Source organism: Topomyia yanbarensis, chromosome 2, assembly GCF_030247195.1.
Source record: "Topomyia yanbarensis strain Yona2022 chromosome 2, ASM3024719v1, whole genome shotgun sequence".
In the NCBI taxonomy this organism is placed as follows: Eukaryota; Metazoa; Arthropoda; class Insecta; order Diptera; family Culicidae; genus Topomyia; species Topomyia yanbarensis.
This window is the reverse complement of record NC_080671.1, coordinates 314,311,216-314,328,878: the sequence shown is the minus strand read 5'-3', so window position 1 is coordinate 314,328,878 and position 17,663 is coordinate 314,311,216. Positions and strand designations below refer to the sequence as shown.

Below are 17,663 nucleotides of genomic sequence, written 5' to 3'. Positions count from 1 at the left end.
TTTCTCTTTAGGTTTTTGTTGACAAAATATAATAAATTAGAAAAAATGTTTTTTTTTGAAATTTGAATTTAAAGCATAAATTTTTGTTTTCGAAAAAAAAAATTTTCGGTGTATATTTTTTTCGTATAGAATTTTTCATTCCCTGTAACTCATTCTAAGAAAGTTCTATTGTATAAAATACAGCAATCGATCAAAAAAAATGAAATTAAGGCACGTAGAAATGTCTACGGCCGTTTAAAAAATTGTTCTTGATTTAAAATAATCTTACTACTTGTGAAAAATGTTTGGTCTTTCATGTCGGTGAAACGTGTAAAGTTTCATAGGAATCTAAGATGGTAGGTCACGATTTAAATATATTCGGATCGATCTTCGTGGAATTCCTCAACTTAGTGCTAGTTTTAGGAAGAAAACACGATTTATGTTCCTAAACAAGAAACTTATCAAGCATGGTATCTCGTATGAAAAGAAATTCTAATTTTCCGGTAGGACACAATAAATTGGAACTTTATTTGGATTAGCAAATCAATGCGATATACACTATGCTATATTCCTTAAAAAAATAATATCGTGTCCCCAATCCTTCCCATCAGGAAATGATAAATATACAAATCACGGAAAGGCACAAATCTCCGATCAACATGATGAACGTGCCATTTGAGCCAGTCGCTACTGATTCTTGATGTTTGGGGTAGTCATCTTGCTGAAAAATCCATCCATCTTCCATGTTTTGCAGGAAATACTTTTACTTTTTCTCGAAGTTTTATTTTCCTTGTAAATTAGTGTTATAAATGATTTCGGCCGTTGTATGACAGATGTCAGAATGCACAGCGATCACGCGTTTTTTCCTAAACATTTAGACGGAACGATGTCATAATACAGTCGTGATTCGTTGGTTGGGCCACAGTAGTGACAAGAAAAAAATGATTCGATTCCTAGTCCCACCACGAGTACTTGCTCCAAATTTGAAGCAAATCGGACAAGTCTAGCTACCGGACCAACGTGCCTGAAGTTTATATGGGATTTTTCGTCAATTTACATGAAGAAAACCCACTATGCATCGTATTATTACTGTAAATGAAAATAAGAAAGATAATTTAATTGTCTACAACTTTGTCGAAGACTGTTTGTCAATCCGGCTTTGTTAAATGAAGTTATTAATCTTTTAACGAAGTGATGTCAGTCAGCGAGTCAGTTTTGCATGGGGCCTAGCAGTGCATGGTTGTGTATCGGTACTTGATTCCCACCAACTATACATTTTTGTTCGATAATGGTTAGATTTAACTTAACGAGCTATGTTTTGGTTAGAAAAAAATTGTTCCACCTGTAACCGCATAGAGGACGCCAACACTAACTTTTCAACGGAGAGAGATAGGAATTAGACGTCTTCTACAAAGTTGTAGAACAGGCATTTTTTTTAGTAATTCTTCCGAACATCTATCTCTCTTCTATTAAAAGTTAGTGTTTCGCCCTCTATGCGGTCACAGGTGGAACTAAAATTTTCTAACCAAAACATAACTCATATTATTTACTACAATTCTTCTGAACATACTATTGAGCCAAATCTAACGGTTATTTCACAAAAATGTTTAGTTCGTATGAATCGAATACTGATACACAACCATGCACTGCTAGGCCCCATGCAAAACTAATTCAGACATCACTTCCTTACAAGTGTAATAAATTTTTTTAACAAAGCCGGATTAACTAGCAGTCTTCGACAAAGTTGTAGACAATTAAATTATCTTTCTTATTTTCATCTACAGTGGTAATACGATGCATAGTGGGTTTTCTTCATGTAAATTGACGAAAAATCCCATACAAACTTCAGGCACGTTGGTCCGGTAGGTAGACTTGTCCGATTTACTTCAAATTTGGAGCAAGTACTCCTGGTGGGACTAGGAATCGACTCAGGGGTGGGCCGATTGAGTTTTCAAAAATTAATTTTTTTCTGGGCAGTCTAGGCCACAGCCAATGTTTAACTAACGAATTTATTTCGCTAGTTGAACCGACTGATAAATGTCAAAAACTCTTCAAAGAAGACATTAGCAGCGTAAAAGATTGGTGAAAAGATTGTCAAAGTCAATTTGACATGAGATTTTGACGTTTAGATGCTTTTTAGTTGGACAATGTTCCAACTAGCGGAGGTCCAACTAAAAAGCGGTCCAGCGAATCACGACTGTACACATAATTCTTGCACGATTTCCTCATAACTAGTTGTTTCGAATGTTGACAAAAGAAAAATAATTTTGAGGGAAAAAGCGAACTGAAATCATACAATAAGTGCCTTGGTGCATTTTTTGTGCGGTCTTATTTTGGTAGTGTAGTTTATTAGATATACGCTTAAATTAATTAATCATATGTGCGTGTGATACTATTGTCAGTCACCTTTCAGAAAAACTAACCGAAAAAATCTGCAAATAATTCAATTATTTACAAAAAGTGGAATTCCAGTGTTTGGTGCATTTTTTATGTCCGGTACTGTATATAATTGAATTCTTGAATTTGTTTTTGAAATAGACCTATGTGCAAAAGAGCCTCTCTTTGTTTACTTTCTCTTTCGATTATCACGGCTTCACCATTAATCTTTCCTATAATGTTCCAGTTTATATTGGTAGATTTTGATTTCGACTAGCATATCATGCAAAGTGTTAAGCAGAAAACGCAAATGCGACTGTGTTAATAGCGGAAGAGAAAGCAAACAAAGAGAGGCTCTCATTTGCACATAGGACCTTTTCAACAAGTTTGCTTGACTTCATATGATTCGTTTGGTTCATATATGCTGTAAACTTCAAATCATTACAATGTGTTTAGGAGAAAAGCTCACACTGCTAGTTAGATTTTGAATTAGATATTGAAATAGAATTCAACAAATAAATCACGCTTCGATGTAACGTACAATTCCATACAACGTACATTTTTACATTTCTTATAAAAGAAATGTGTAGGATTCGCTCATTTTTTTAAAAGAAAATGTACGTTATATTGAAGACTCCCTGTGTACCTCAAAATCAATTTTGAAGTTAGAAGGATATACCAGTAGATAGACTTTTTTGGCAATCACTATTTCAAAATGATCAACCCCAACTAGTAATACGCGGAAAACAGACATAGTTGTGGAAAAACTAGCAGTGCTCCCAACAAATGGCTGGTTGATTCGGTTGGCTCAAGAATTTGATAGTTTCGCTGGTTAAATACTAAGACAAAACAACTAGGGCAAAAACTAGCTCATTCAATCAGTTTAAGCGTCGTAAAAAAGCTTAGTGTGGAAGTTTATCGTGACTTAACTTTTTGTCGGTTCCGACAGCATGAGGTAACAAGTTACTTTACGCTCGTCCTGACATGCCGTAGACTCAGGTGATTCGCATTTCTAATGCCAAAAGATCCTGACTCCTGCAGTAGCAGACAAATGGTTATGTCGCCGGTAAACTCTAAGCTTGCTCATATGACCCTTTCCACGCTTTTCTAAAACTTTCTTCCTTCAACTCCTTGCTCTCCCTTGAGTACTACACTGAAAAAACTAGACAAGTTAACATCATGTGGAAAACACTTCAATTGATTCAATTGTAAAACACATGAAAAGCTTACGCATACCATTTGAATATCTATGTGGGGCATGTGATTTTGTAGTGGAATTCTTGCGAACATTATGTGAAAATTATATAAACATCATAAGAAATACCATTGACTAAGATTTCCAAATGACTTACACGTGAATATCAATTAGTTTTACCTATAGATTTAATGGGTAGAAGAATCAGCGATATCAATTGTTTTACATATGGATATGCACTATATGTTTTTCACATGAATGTTATGTGGAAAGTTCATACTATGCGACTCAACAGCATGGCAACCAAAATTCAATGGTAAAACATATCGGATTCATGTGAAAATAGTATGAATACAATTTGAAATAGCACATGAACTGCGTTTTAATAGATTTTCATGTGAAAATCGAAGGGAAATCATTTGATTTGCTTTTCAACTTGCAAGTGCACTTGAAAATGATGTTAAATTTCCCTTGGTTTTATAGTGTGATTTTTTATCAGTGTATGGCTCTTAATATTGAGAAATATACTTAATTTTCCAGTCCCTTGCTAATTGAATGTCGTTAAAAACATAAAAAACAAGACAACTCACAGAAAATAATATTCTTGTAAAAATTACAATAAATCTGTGTTCAAATTTACTATGGATGAAAATGGTAAAAATAATGGAAAATTAATTTAAATTAAATTAATTAAACATAGTATTTCTAAGTGTCAAGAGAATGTTGACGTGCGCCATTTCGATCCAATTAACTTGTTTTTGTTTTTCGTCGCAACAAGGTTATTTGTGTTGCTTATTTTATTGTGAGAACGAATTTTTTACAAAATAAATATAATTTAACATACACCAAAAAACCGGAAAACATTACTGGAAAGTCTAGTGGTAAGTTTAAAATGAAATTTTGATAGTGTTATGACAAACTGTCGATATAATTGATTCTTTTAGGATGACCATAAACCAGACTAGTTGAATTCTGTCTGGAATTTGAGCTCAAGCTTCATCATAGTCATCCGTAAGTACTCGTAAATAAAGTATATTTTCTAAAAAACTAGACCTCTCAATGCATTCATAACTATTAGCAGAATCTAGCAAAATCTTACAGTAAAAATATATCGTGCATGGTAAATTTTACTATGAACTTAAATCGTCACGGGAGAATATTAGTTCTCAACTTGACTACTTTCATAGTAAAAACGAATACCATACGGTGAGATGAATATACTACAAACATAGTGAAAACTACAGAAACCAAAGATATATTAATATGGTAGAAATGGTTGTTTACATGGTTGCAGCGAAATCATATTCATTATCAGCTGAAAATTGTGGGTACAATGTAATTAATTTAACCCTATAAAATAGTAATTTCAACCAAAACTTTTTTTGCGTGTAGTAATACGATTTCTGAAGCCAGTGTGGAACCAATTTAACGTCTTCGAATTTGACTTATAGGAAACAGATTTAGTTACCACAGGGCTCATTTCGCAGTGTTGGCATCATGATACGTGCAAGTTGTATAATAAAATAATTTGAATTCGTCAATTATGTATCGTGAAAATTTAATATATTAAATAACGCTGAGTATTTGAATAATGGCTCGACATATCAATAATTTGTTACCAGTTATATATTAGTTTCCTACCGATCAAACACGAGGACTGTCAAAATTCATATCAAGCAAAATCTTTTTGAAAGAGAAGCGTACTTGCAATATTTAGATTGACTTTTCTCATGTATGATTGGAATGTTACTGACCTATTTATAAAAAGAAAACTAAATATAGAGATGTCGAGCCATTATCCAGTGATTTTGCGTTTTTAAGCAAATCTATTACATGAAAAGTGTGTAGTCTTCACACTGTTCTGTAACGAGTCGTTCACATGGCAAGATGTCGAAAGATGGATTGGATTTATGATTTATCCGTATTCTAATTTATCTTATCCAGCTAGTGAAAAAAATCAACATGCTCCAAGAAAATTACAATACAGGTGTTTTATTTTTTTGGTCATGAAATTATGAAATTATTTTGGTTATGAAACGTTTATTTTACCCTCCCCAAGGTTGAGGGATTTGACGGTATTGCAAACATCACCAAGCACATTGCGTGCATCAGTGCTACAGAGCCTCTGACAGACAATTGCTTTAAGGTTCAACTGAGAAAGCTTGGAAAAGCAGCCATCTTGGAAAACGAAAAAAGTAGTTTTTTCTCACAACGTTGCAAATATCTTCACGAAAATCAATCAATCGTGTTCTATCAATTCCCCAAATACATTGATTAATTTTCATGAACATTTTTCCAACGGTTTGTGAAAAAACTGCTTTTTTCGTGTTCCAAAATGGACGCTTTCTGAGCGTTCTCAGTTGAACCTTAAGATGGTTATTGCATTACGCCTCGATAGTGGTGCATCGAGGAGAAGGGGCTTATGCGCCTTTTTATGTTCTATGTTCTTTCATACTCTACACCGGCGCATACCAACGCTCAACCACTAGTCTGTGCGAGGTGACGCGGCCGACTGGCGGGTCGACGTGGATTGACTTTTGCTGTGGTTGCAAAGATCGTTCCACAATTTGATGGTGATATTCGTGAACGGGCCTCACACTGAGAGTCATTGTATGTCCATTTATCGGTCGGCTTCGTCGTCGTGCGTAGACTAATTAAAGTAATTTGATAATTAAATTAATTTAATGAATACATAAGTAGAAACTTATTAGCTGTCGTTTTGTAATAATCGTAGTTTTTCGTACTAGTGTACAACTGTATGTCTATTTGTGCATGTGTTTGTCTGAGTATTTGTGACATTTGGATCAAGGAATGGATGCGGAACTGGCGTATAATACTTCTGGTATTCAATTTGCGCATTTGGTTCTATTCATTCGGGAAGGTGGGATTGGATAAATTAGGGTATAATGAATTTACCGACGCACGTGAATTCCCGGCCAGATCAGCATGATGAAAGCCTAACACAATGCATTTAGGCGAGTTTGATTGCATGTTACATGTGTTTTTCTATTCTACTTCATTAGAGTCATCAGGAAACGGTCACGTCCGGAAGTCTTTCATCGGCCCTAGCGGTCTGGACTAATGCCTTCAGTTGAACCACAGATAACAGACGTTTGGGCTCGATTCGAAATGTGTGTAAATACCCACTACTGAAATTCCGAATAAATTTAGACATCGGAAACACATTTGGCAAACGTTTGTAGGTGGCGCAGTGATCGATGCAATGCAGTTGGAATGCAGCTGTCAAACACTTGTAGCAAACGGTTGCGTAGATGGATGGAACTCTAGTGATATGATAGATCTCACTTTCTTCTAGCATCTGAGCCGCACATCAAAAATTAAGTATCAGATTCACGGTCCGCGCCCGATCATCCAAGAATACAGACGAATAAGCGAACGGCACACGGTTTTAAAATAGAATTTATACACGCGAGTTACATACACGTTAGAACACGCGACATACAAACGCACACGCGATCGAACACGTTAACGCACAAATGCTCGAGTGCTTCGCGATGATACACGCGATCGTGAAGTCCCTTCGCCCGCACATAGCTGAACCGCTACAATTGGCCTAAAGCGGTGTTTTAGTGGGCGCCATCCGCCTGTCTCGTCTGCAAATTGTAGTATGTGATTCTGACGGGGAGCCCTTCCGAGAACCTAGCTCTATAGATCCAATAGGACAACTCTCAAAAAGAAAACACACAATCTATCAGATTATGATTCAAATATTGCAATGAAAAGTCTTCACTGTCTGTCTTAAAAGGGTTAATTAAAAATATGTCGGATTTTAAATCAGCTCTCGACAGGAGGATCGATTCAAAAACACATATCTCTAAGTTTATGGATTTAAATAATTTTTTGTGGTATTCGGATGATTTTCATCGATAGATCTGAAAAACTAAATGTTAAACTACAAAAGAGACGACATAGGGTTACTGCGCCCTAATTCTTTTTAGTTCCTCTATTCATCCCACCCATTTAAACACGTTAGTTTGAACAGTGTCTGCTATCTCTATTCAACGCATTAGCTCAAATGGTAGGATGCATAAGGGTACGTTATAATCGACTTTTCGCTTCGCTCAAACGCGAGCATTTTCCAGGCAAAATTTTCAACTGTACTGCTTCTGCGGAACGAAGCAAAGATGATACCTGTTTAAGCGCAATCCAGTCACTCTAAGTCGAGTTATCAACAAAATAGTGTGACATTCTGACTAATGAGATGAGTAAGGGCTCGTCTACCCTACCAATTATCAAAGTAAAATGCTTCTATTTTTTTACTACTCAAGAGCTCTCATTTGTTCTTTTGGAATTCAAAAAAAAAATGAGATAACATCTATATATTGTAGGTATTTTGTGTCTTTTGATGAATGATACATTCATTATTTATTAAAGGATCTTATTTTTATACATCTTCACAGCACAAAGAAAGAAATCACCCAATTTCGCCCTACCGTTTATATTATTCAAGCGAATTGTGCCAAACTGGTTTTGTTATATTTGTTCTTGTAAAAATATGTAACATGCAAAATCATTATCCTAAATGACTAAATGACTAGTTACGATTATGTTAACCTAATGCAATTTTATTCCTGTGTCAATATTTGTCCTAATTATGGATAATAGCCCGTTTGTGTTGTTATATGACTGGTGCTTATAAACGACGATTCTCTACAAGCATTTGAATGTTCCTTTCCTTTTTACAGCCCAATTCACCTCAACTTCAGCAGCAACAACAGCAACAGCAGGGACAGCAACACACACCGAGTCTAGTGGTGTCCGTTCCCTTGTCGACAGCTACCGTACCTGGAATAAACCTACCTACAAGTAACAGCAGTGCCTCCAGCACAAATAACAATGCTCCGAGCAGCAGTGTTAGCGGCAACACACCGAACATTATTTCACCGGGGCAAATGTCGTCGGGATCGAGCTTATATCAACAGTTGACCCAGAGAACGGGGGAGCAAATAATGGTAAGAATTTTTATTCATTTATGCATTTATTTTTCAAAACTGTTCATTTGTCCGTCACTCAGAATGCAACAAGCAATCGATCCAGTCCGGTGATACAACTGCAATCTATTATTCCTGGCCACGTCATCCAGAATCCGACTCACCCGATGCTCGAACGACAATCGCCGTCAATGAGATCGTCACCTGCCATCATTAGTAGCGCTGGTTCGCAACAACAAATTCATTCGTTCCCATCCAGCGGAATGGATCTGAACCTGGTCGGGTTATCGTCCAGTGTGTCCGTACTACAGAGTGTTTCGCCTGTGTCGATGAGTGCCATACAGAGTACTTCGTCATCGCCTATTATTCCGGGCGGTGGTGATGGTGGTCTTAAAATTACATATGAAAAGCAAACGTCGAACGTGCGAATAGCCGCGCTCCAAGAGGAGAAAATCTCTGGACGGAGATCGAGGTACGATAATTTGGTTGCTTTAGCCTAGATGTAGATTTTTCATTCACTTTTTGAGTATTATTTGCTTTTGTACATAGTTGTGATTGTAGAGTGTTGAATGCAAATCAGCCAGGATTGGCTAATTATTGGTTGCACAGCTTATTGAAGACATAAAAGTGTTTTTTTACAATATTGCTACGGTGTCATATAATTTTGAATTCGTTTACTAACATTTTCACATTTTACTTTAGTTTTTTCAGTTTATTTTGACTGACTTCCATTTAAAAAACTGGTATTCATTTTTGCAGTCTCCCTTAGATTTTTTTCACGATTAATTTTGCGACATGGTATTTTTCCCAAAAGTTCAATCAAGACCAACTATTTATCCCCCCAATATTGTACACAGATCAAAATCAAGGGATCGTGGTGGTGGCGGTGGTAGTACCAGGAGCGGAAGCGGTAGCATCGGTGGCGGTAAAACGCGAACGTCCAAGAAACGCTCACTGCAACAGCAGCAGATACAGCGTTCCTCACCGTTGATCAACACCGGCTCGTCGTCCTCTCCCTCTTCCTCCAACATACTGCACGCCAATGAGCCCACCACCACAACTCGTAGTTCGACGCCTAGCAGTAGCCACAGCAGTAGTCACTCGAACGCTAATAATATTAACCAGCCTAATATGACCCATAACAGTAGTAGCAGTAATTCTAGTCACACTAACTCGGCCAGCAGTAATACTAGCAACAGCTCGCTAACCGCTTCAATCGGGACACACATCGTCGGAACATCGGCTCAATCCTATCCAGACAAGCATTCCCACTCCACCTCCTCTGCTTCATATTTAGCAACTGCTACCGCAAACGCTTCCAAACCTACATCTGTCACTACTTCCACTGTAACTCCTTCCGCTGCTTCCGGTACACACGTTATTGAAATGGTCGGTATGGTATCTACCTCGTCAAACAACTTTTCGAGTCCCAGCGGTCCAAATCATCATATAACACCCGGCGGCAGCACTGGGAGTGGTAACAGCATCAACAGCAGCCACTCTGGCAGTAACAACACCAACAACAGCAGCAATAGTAGTATCTTAATTACCAATACCGGCATAGAACATGGTCACGGCACCCCCAGTAGCAATAATACCAGTAGTAACAGTAATAATGCTGTGGTGGTCACGCACACCAGCAAGAAGCTTAGATCTTCACAAGCAATGGTTGAAATACCCTCGCCATCTAATTCCAGAACGCCGGACAATAGTTTCGGTTCCAATCCGTTTAGCAGCGGTAGCAGCGGAGGACTAAAATTCTCCTACGAAGCACAACCGTCCAATCCGGCAGCCATAGGAGCTACGACGACTATAATTACTCCACAAGCGATGGTCAAGGAATCTCCACCCAGCTCTCCGGGGTCCGACTCCGGCATAGTTCGCAGCAACAAGCGCAATCGAAAGCTATCGACGAATTCAAATGTCGGTGGACCGCTGGACATGAAAGAAAGCAAGCTGTTCCAAAATGGAGTTGTCCATGCGTCTCACATGCTGGGCAATCAGCTAAACCCGAACAGCAGTGTGGCTCAAAAAATGTCCGACCAGCTGAATATGGAGATGGAGACACACACGTTTATTGAAACTGCCCCGCAGCTGGTGGGACCTCCATTCCCAGGAAAAATTCAAATGGTGCGTAGTACCTAACCTAACAAAATATTTCTAAAAGCTTAAATTTTCGACATTATTACAGTCACGATCGAGTAACACGGCTGCGCCGCCAACCGGTGGTCCGTCTTTGACTTCGATGCTGTCGGGAAGTGGTACGGCTACTGCCAACGGCAATACTCCTCAGAGTTTGGAGCAGCTCTTAGAGCGACAATGGGAGCAAGGATCTCAGTTTCTAATGGAGCAGGCTCAACATTTCGATAGTACGTTACTATTAAATAAATAGTTTCCTAAAAATTGGGTTCCTTACACTTGTTATACTTGCAGTTGCCTCGTTATTATCCTGTCTTCATCAGTTACGAAGCGAAAACATCCGCCTTGAAGATCATGTTAACAATCTTGTAGCTCGACGAGACCATCTACTCGCAGTTAATGCACGATTAGCGATTCCACTGAATCCTGTCGTAATGGGAGGCGTGGGTCTTACTGGTGGTACTAGTGGTTCGGGTGGTACAGGCGGTGGCAGCGGGACTGGTTCCGCAGGATCTCAAGGTATTTACGATAACCCAAGTGTTATATGACTACGTCTGGTTTGATAATATTAAAATTGTTCTCAGGTCATTTCAACAATATGCACGGCAATGGACCACATGAATCCGGGGGAGGTTTAACAACCACCAGCACAACCACTATTTCTAGCCGGAGTAGTCGAATACAACAACACCAAACACAACAGCAGCAATCCCAATCTCATTTCAGTAGCAACGTGAACAATCAGGTACCACTGGAAAATGGAATCGATTTTCGACATTCGAGCTCCACCCATCAGAACACTAGTAACTCTTCAATCAGGTAAGTAACTACCCAACCCATGTAGTATTGGCGGAATCATTGTTTTTCAATTGTTTCGTTTCTTATCTATATTTCCGTTTCCTTTTCAAACAAATCTTTCTGACTGCAGTGAGAAACCTAACACAATCTACGTCAACTTTTGAGGGCATCCTTTTCATAATACTGACGACGATTGTTTGCGTTGCTGTCTTCTGGCTAAGCCATAACACAAGTATCGAAACTTACATATAAAACAATGAACAGGCAATACTTCGCTTCGAAAATTTTATGTTTTTTGTAAGAAAAGGAGAATACGTGTCCGAACGCATATTGCATTGCGAATTCAGTTTTTGTCCTGTCCCCGCTGACAACAACTATTATAGAAAAGTAACATAGAGTTTTATGTTAGAGATTCGTTGTTCGTAAACAAACTAAAATGTTCTAGTATGGCATTAATACTACATTATTATTTTTGTAAATTTAGTTGTCCTGCCTTTTTAGGTTTACATTCAAATATAATTTATATCTGGTTTACAAAGAAAATGTCAGACTAGTTAGTGGGTAACCACCAGAAATATTTAATTTAATTATTTTGTAGTGAATAAAGTAGCTGGATTCGACGTAATCGGAGGTGTTTTTATTTTATTCTCACAAACCTGTTTGTTTAATTTACCAGTTTTCTTATTTTCTTTGTCTGTTTTTTTACTGATGTTACTAATTTGGTTATCTGTCGCATTATTCGGCAGTCGATTTACATTGCAGGCAGCAATGTAGAATTTCAATAGTGATTATCAGTGGACCCTAATGCAGAATGACAGCGATGTTCCTCATAAGAGCTTCAACTTGCCTACTTAACTCGCTGAACTACCAAACATCTTCCAACTATACTCTAAATACACACTGATTCCTATACCGAATTTTCATTTCTTCGTTGATCTGAATTGTTGAATGATAGTTGGCCTCACCGTATTTGTAATGTATTCACTATAATTTTTTGTGACGTAGGTCCTGTTGCCTCGTGTGCGTACAGCTTAAGTGTCCATGTAAGAGATATTAATCGTATAAGGCGAAGTGGCTAGTGAAACCAGCAAAGAAGTTGTCCATGGATACCGAATTTCTCTAGGTTAGCTATTGCGATAATGGTTGATTTTGTCGAAGGCCGCAGATAGATCAATGTAAATAGCATCGGTTCGCAATTCGTCGACGAATATTGTGAACGAGAGTGGGTTGATCGTTGTCAATCGTTTGAGCGATGGTAGGAAGGACGAATCGTTTGAGCAACACACGAAGTTGATCGTCTGCGATGTAGGGTTTACAGTGAAAGAAATTAGTGTCTAAAACAATCAGCTCTAATAGTTTGGATACTGCACTCAAACACGAGATTTCCCGATAATTGCATATGTTACGATTTGACTCCTTTTCGATGCACTGAAGACGTGCGGGTCACTTTCCAGTAGGATGAAAATATTGCAGTAGTAAGTGATAGTTTGAAGGCTTGTCGAAGTGGTTCAAGTAAACCGTTGATGCACTATTTGACAAAAATCGATGAAGTTATCTGGGCCCGGGGAACTAAAGACTTTCAACATAGAAGTTGCTGCAAGAAGGGCAGCATTATTAATGCAAGTTAGGTAGATGGTTCGTCCTAGAAAAGGAGTGACTTGTTGTCGTGGTTAAGGAGCTCATAAAAAACACTTGCAAATTTGTCAGAGAACAGTTGATAGGTTTTTTAGTGTCGGCGCTTAAAACTATTTAACGGCGTACAAAATGTAAGACCGGTAGGGGCGAGTATAGCGTAAATCGATTGCTTTGTACACTGCCGCTAGAAGCATAACTGTCCCATGTGCTATGGGAATCCCTATACACATGGGACAATTATGCTTCTAGCGGCAGTACACAGATCACCTGGGTTCTATGCCCAACCCCGCATACATGGTTAGAAATTTTGCTAATCTGAATAAAGAGACGAATGATCCTAAGGTGGACTTTCATACTTTCAGAACAACTTGGGCTTAGATTGTAATTGACGCTCGACTTTTTCCAGTTGAAAAAGGTGGGTCTGCTTTACTGTTTGCATTCGTTGTTAAGTTGAAAGTAATGGTTTTGTAATGCTAGTGTCTTATGCTTGGAAAATTTTGTAATTGCAGCTCTTTTGGCAGCTTTTAATTGCTTAAGAACGATGATTCAGTTTGTTATGGAATTTGCGTTTCGACTTCGTCTCATCTAACTAATGAAATTGAAACATTTATTTTGTCAATGCAAGCCAATGCAAGAAGCACTATAGGGGGAGGGGGTGCGGGTAGAGCTCATTTGGGTTCAAGTATCAACCCCGCACATAAGGTTAGAGATTTTTCTTAAGAGATTTTTCTAACCAGGAGAGGCGAATGACCTTAAGGTTAAAACCTCTATAATTAAAATAAAAAAAAGATGCACTATACTATATTTCTCCTTAGTGGAGAACAGTTTAGGTAAAAACTATTTTTTCACAATTGAAAAAATCGTTTAAAAACTGCTTTGCTCACGAAGGGCACAAAACCTATAACTAAATTAATTCAGCTTAAGATGAGCTCCTTTCATTGCGGGACATCACGCTTAACTAGGGGTAACATGAGCTCTCGCATATGGACACTGCGCATGAATGTGTTTTTTATAACCGCTGTAAAGTTTTAAAAGGTTTAAAAGCCTGGTTCGTAGTGTATTGGTGTATTGGCACTGTGTGGAACTCAAGACTCACGTTCGTGCTTAACCACTAAAACAATCCTTACTCTTTTTTCGCATGAAGGTATTACTTCGTGGGGGGCTCGTGCTTTTTTGCTCTATCTCGGAGCTTCACTTGATTCATGAAATGGTTCGACTTGTGAGCTTTGATTTAAGTCAGACTCTTGTTTCTCGTCTCCATCTATTACGCCACCATTTTAGCTCACGACCCCGTGAGCCGTTTAGATGCTGATTCCATGAGCCGTTTAGCTTCTGTTTCCGTGAGTCACTCAGCTACCTTATCACGATCTACTCAGAAAGTCCCCTGCGGTGAACTCACTCTTCTCCGACCGATAGTTCCCCGACGAAGGAAATTCCGCTGACACCGATATCCGGTTCCTTGAGCCATTTGGCTCCCAGCTTTGTTGAGATCTACTCGGATACTATCCGGCGTTGAACTATCCTATACCGACTGAAAGTTCCCCTGCGGCGGGATTTCTCTTGGTACCGGAGTTTGTTTCTTGAGCCAATTAGCTCCCATTTTTGCAACGGTATAGTCGGATAGCCCTCGGCGGTGAATCTACGTTACTGTTAATTCCCCGGCGGTAGATTTTTTCAGATATCGATGTTCGTTTCCGTGAGCTATTTAGCTCCACGCTTCCTCCCGATCTACTCGATCTAGTCCCCGGCGGGAGACCTAGTCTACTCGATGGGCCATCCAGTAGGTTCTGAGGTCTGCCCAGCAATTCCGGGTGGAGCGTAGCTTCCGGTTCACTGGCGCCCCAACGACCCAATGCTAGCTGTTCGATGTGGTCTACTCGCCCTAAGCCCCGGCGGTGGATCGAGTCTACTCACGAGCCTCTCGGTAAGGTGTCGAGGTCCGTCCGAGGATTCAAGTGAAGCCTGACGTCCCTTTCAACAGCGCCCCGATAACACGAACCCGGTGGTGCGTCGCGTATTATGCGACTGGTCCGCGGCATTGGACCTATTCTACACCGACGGAGAGATCCCCGGCGGCGAAATTTCTCCCAAAACTCGATTTGTGGTTTCACGGCGGCTTTCTAGCCGATAACGCTTCATTGTTGGCCCCTTCGCCACTTTCTTTGCGGCTCGGAGAGTATACTCGTAACCACCCTATTGACAGCGTTCCATGTATGCTCGTCATGGCGCGTCTCCGACGATATTGTCAACTGTCACACCAAGCATACCCCTACGAACTTCTTCGAACCTAGGGCATTCGAAGACCTTTCGGTTTTCCTTGCACGTTCACACACTCTGGGCAAACAGGTGACGAAGCATGTCCAAACCGATCCAAGCAATTCCGGAAGTATCCGTGCCCGAACCTTCGTCAAATGCAATTTCACCACTCCCGGTTTCCTATGCACCCAAGCCGAACCATGTGGGATGTGTCGGTAGGTCAACCTTCCTTTCTCCTAGTTATACCACACCTGCTGCCACATAGCTAACGAGTTCGCTTGCGCCAGTCCCCTTGCATTTCGTGCCTTTGTCCGTTGGTAGCATTCAACATCCTCAGCCAGAGTGATGCAGAAGGGAATCATCGCGGCCATTACGCTTACCGCCACTGACGATAACGTTCTATACGCACTCGCGACACGAACAGCCATTAGGCGCAACGTGCTTTTTAACTTCGTGCGATTCCGCTTTTAATTCAGTGCAGCAGCCCAGGCCGATGCGCCATACCTCAGTATTGAGGATGAGCAACCCACCAGAAAATGTCTCGTGCTGCCCTCCGTTATTCGCTGCCCTCCGTTATTCGGCATGATCCTTGCCAATCCGCTAGTTGTCCTCGCAGCCTTCACACATGCATAGTCGATATGGCTATTGTAATTTAACCGATTTTCGACCATCACACCCAGGTGATTCAGCGGATACATCGATGGTATAGATTGTCCCCCGACGCTGATCACAACAGCACTATCTACGTCTTGTGGTGAGCCAGCTGAAACTTGACGTCAGCCATCCAGATTTCCACGATGGCTATTGTCTCTGTCGTCAACATTTCCACCTACTTCAGGGTTTCACCGTTTATCGTTAGGACAATACCATGTGCCAAGCCGACGATCTCAACTCCCCTGGGCAGTTCCAGTGTTAACATTCCATTGTACATTACATTGTATTACAGAGTGTTGGGCCGAGTATGGAGTCCTAACGTACTCCCGCCGTGACTCTAATTGACCTCTGTCCCATTTTCGTTTCGTAGACCAGTACTCGGTTCTGAAATTAAATTTTCAGAACATTGCACAGATAGATCGGAAACCGCATTCTGTGCAGCGCTGCAGCGATTGCCAACCAACTGGCCCTGTTGAACGCATTCTTCATGTCGATCGTAACCACGGCGCAGTACCCGCGCAGAGTCTGATATGAAATTGAGAACTAAACTTGATGTTGTGATGTAGTAGGTAATGATTACTCAGGTTGTTATTGTTTTGATCGTTTTAACGGTTAAAAGATCAAAATCGAAAGTAGAAAAATTGTCCTATGACATCAAATAGAAAACTATTTATGCTATCAGTGAAAGCAAATTGAAAACTCGTTGAGATGCTTCAATAAAAACAAAATAAGTAATCAGTTTGATGTTTGCCAAAGAAATAGAAACTGTCATATTTTTCTAAAAAAACGCAAAGCATGTAGCCACATCAAAATAAGATCAAAATATGATGTCATCTCTGAAATTTTTTGAACAGATATCAAAATAAGATTTCAATTTTATGGCTGATATCAAGATATGATGTCTACTTGCTGTAATCTTGATGTTTGTCTTAGCTCGGGTAGCGATTACCCCTTCTATTTTGCTTCAACGCTTTCTCCGTGCTCGCGATGACTGCGGATGGCGTCCTCCGTCGATATCCCTTTTCGGAATCCGAACTGCCTTTGCGATAGTTTATTCTCACTTTCAGCATAGTTCGTCAGCCTGTTGAGGAATACACTTTCCAGGAGGTTACCAAAAGTATATAGCAGGCATATAAGCTAATACTATATGTTGGATCTCCTGTTAGTTCCCCTGGTTTTGGCGGCAACACCAGCTTTAGGATCTTTCATCTGTCCGAGAAGTAGCCTTCGTCCAGGCATTTCTGTAGAAATAGCTTGAACATGTCCGGAAACGCTAAGACCGCGATCTTAGGGTCTTCAGTGCCACGTTGGGGATCCTGTGCGAAGCTTTCTTCGCTTTCAGCCCTTTTGCCACTATAAGGCGGTCGTCGTTGAAGATTCGATTTTAACCAGCAATCCCATCGTCTGCATTGACGTACGATGTACGCGGCCATGCGGTTGGGTCGTGCTTCGGGAAAAGAGCCTCCACGATAAGTTTCAATTTGTCAGCACACTTTTCAGCTGGCGTCGTTGGATCCTTGATCTTAGCCATCACGACGCGGTAAGCGTTGTCCCAGGGGTTAGCGTCTACTTCTCTTCACAGCTCTTTGTAGCAGGTGGATTTACTAAGCACTATCTCGCATTTAAAAGCGGCTCTAGCCGCCCGGAATGTAATCTTACACTCTTCTCTGACTGCCTCA

General features: G+C 40.0%; 1 protein-coding gene across 7 annotated transcripts in view; it reads left to right on the top strand.

The window, feature by feature from the left end:
- The window catches only part of LOC131683622 (protein AF-10), a 56,201-nt gene that overhangs the window by 29,228 nt on the left and 9,310 nt on the right, over window positions 1-17,663 (top strand). For 5 of the 7 annotated variants that reach the window (XM_058965752.1, XM_058965750.1, XM_058965751.1 and 2 more), the window contains exons 7-12: window positions 8,257-8,523; window positions 8,586-8,974; window positions 9,360-10,632; window positions 10,694-10,871; window positions 10,936-11,160; window positions 11,226-11,460. In XM_058965752.1, the coding sequence (XP_058821735.1) occupies window positions 8,257-8,523; window positions 8,586-8,974; window positions 9,360-10,632; window positions 10,694-10,871; window positions 10,936-11,160; window positions 11,226-11,460 (2,567 nt within the window). Of the gene's footprint in view, window positions 1-8,256; window positions 8,524-8,585; window positions 8,975-9,359; window positions 10,633-10,693; window positions 10,872-10,935; window positions 11,161-11,225; window positions 11,461-11,569; window positions 12,065-17,663 lie in introns of those variants that run through there. The other 2 variants (XM_058965754.1, XM_058965756.1) reach the window with 2 other exon arrangements.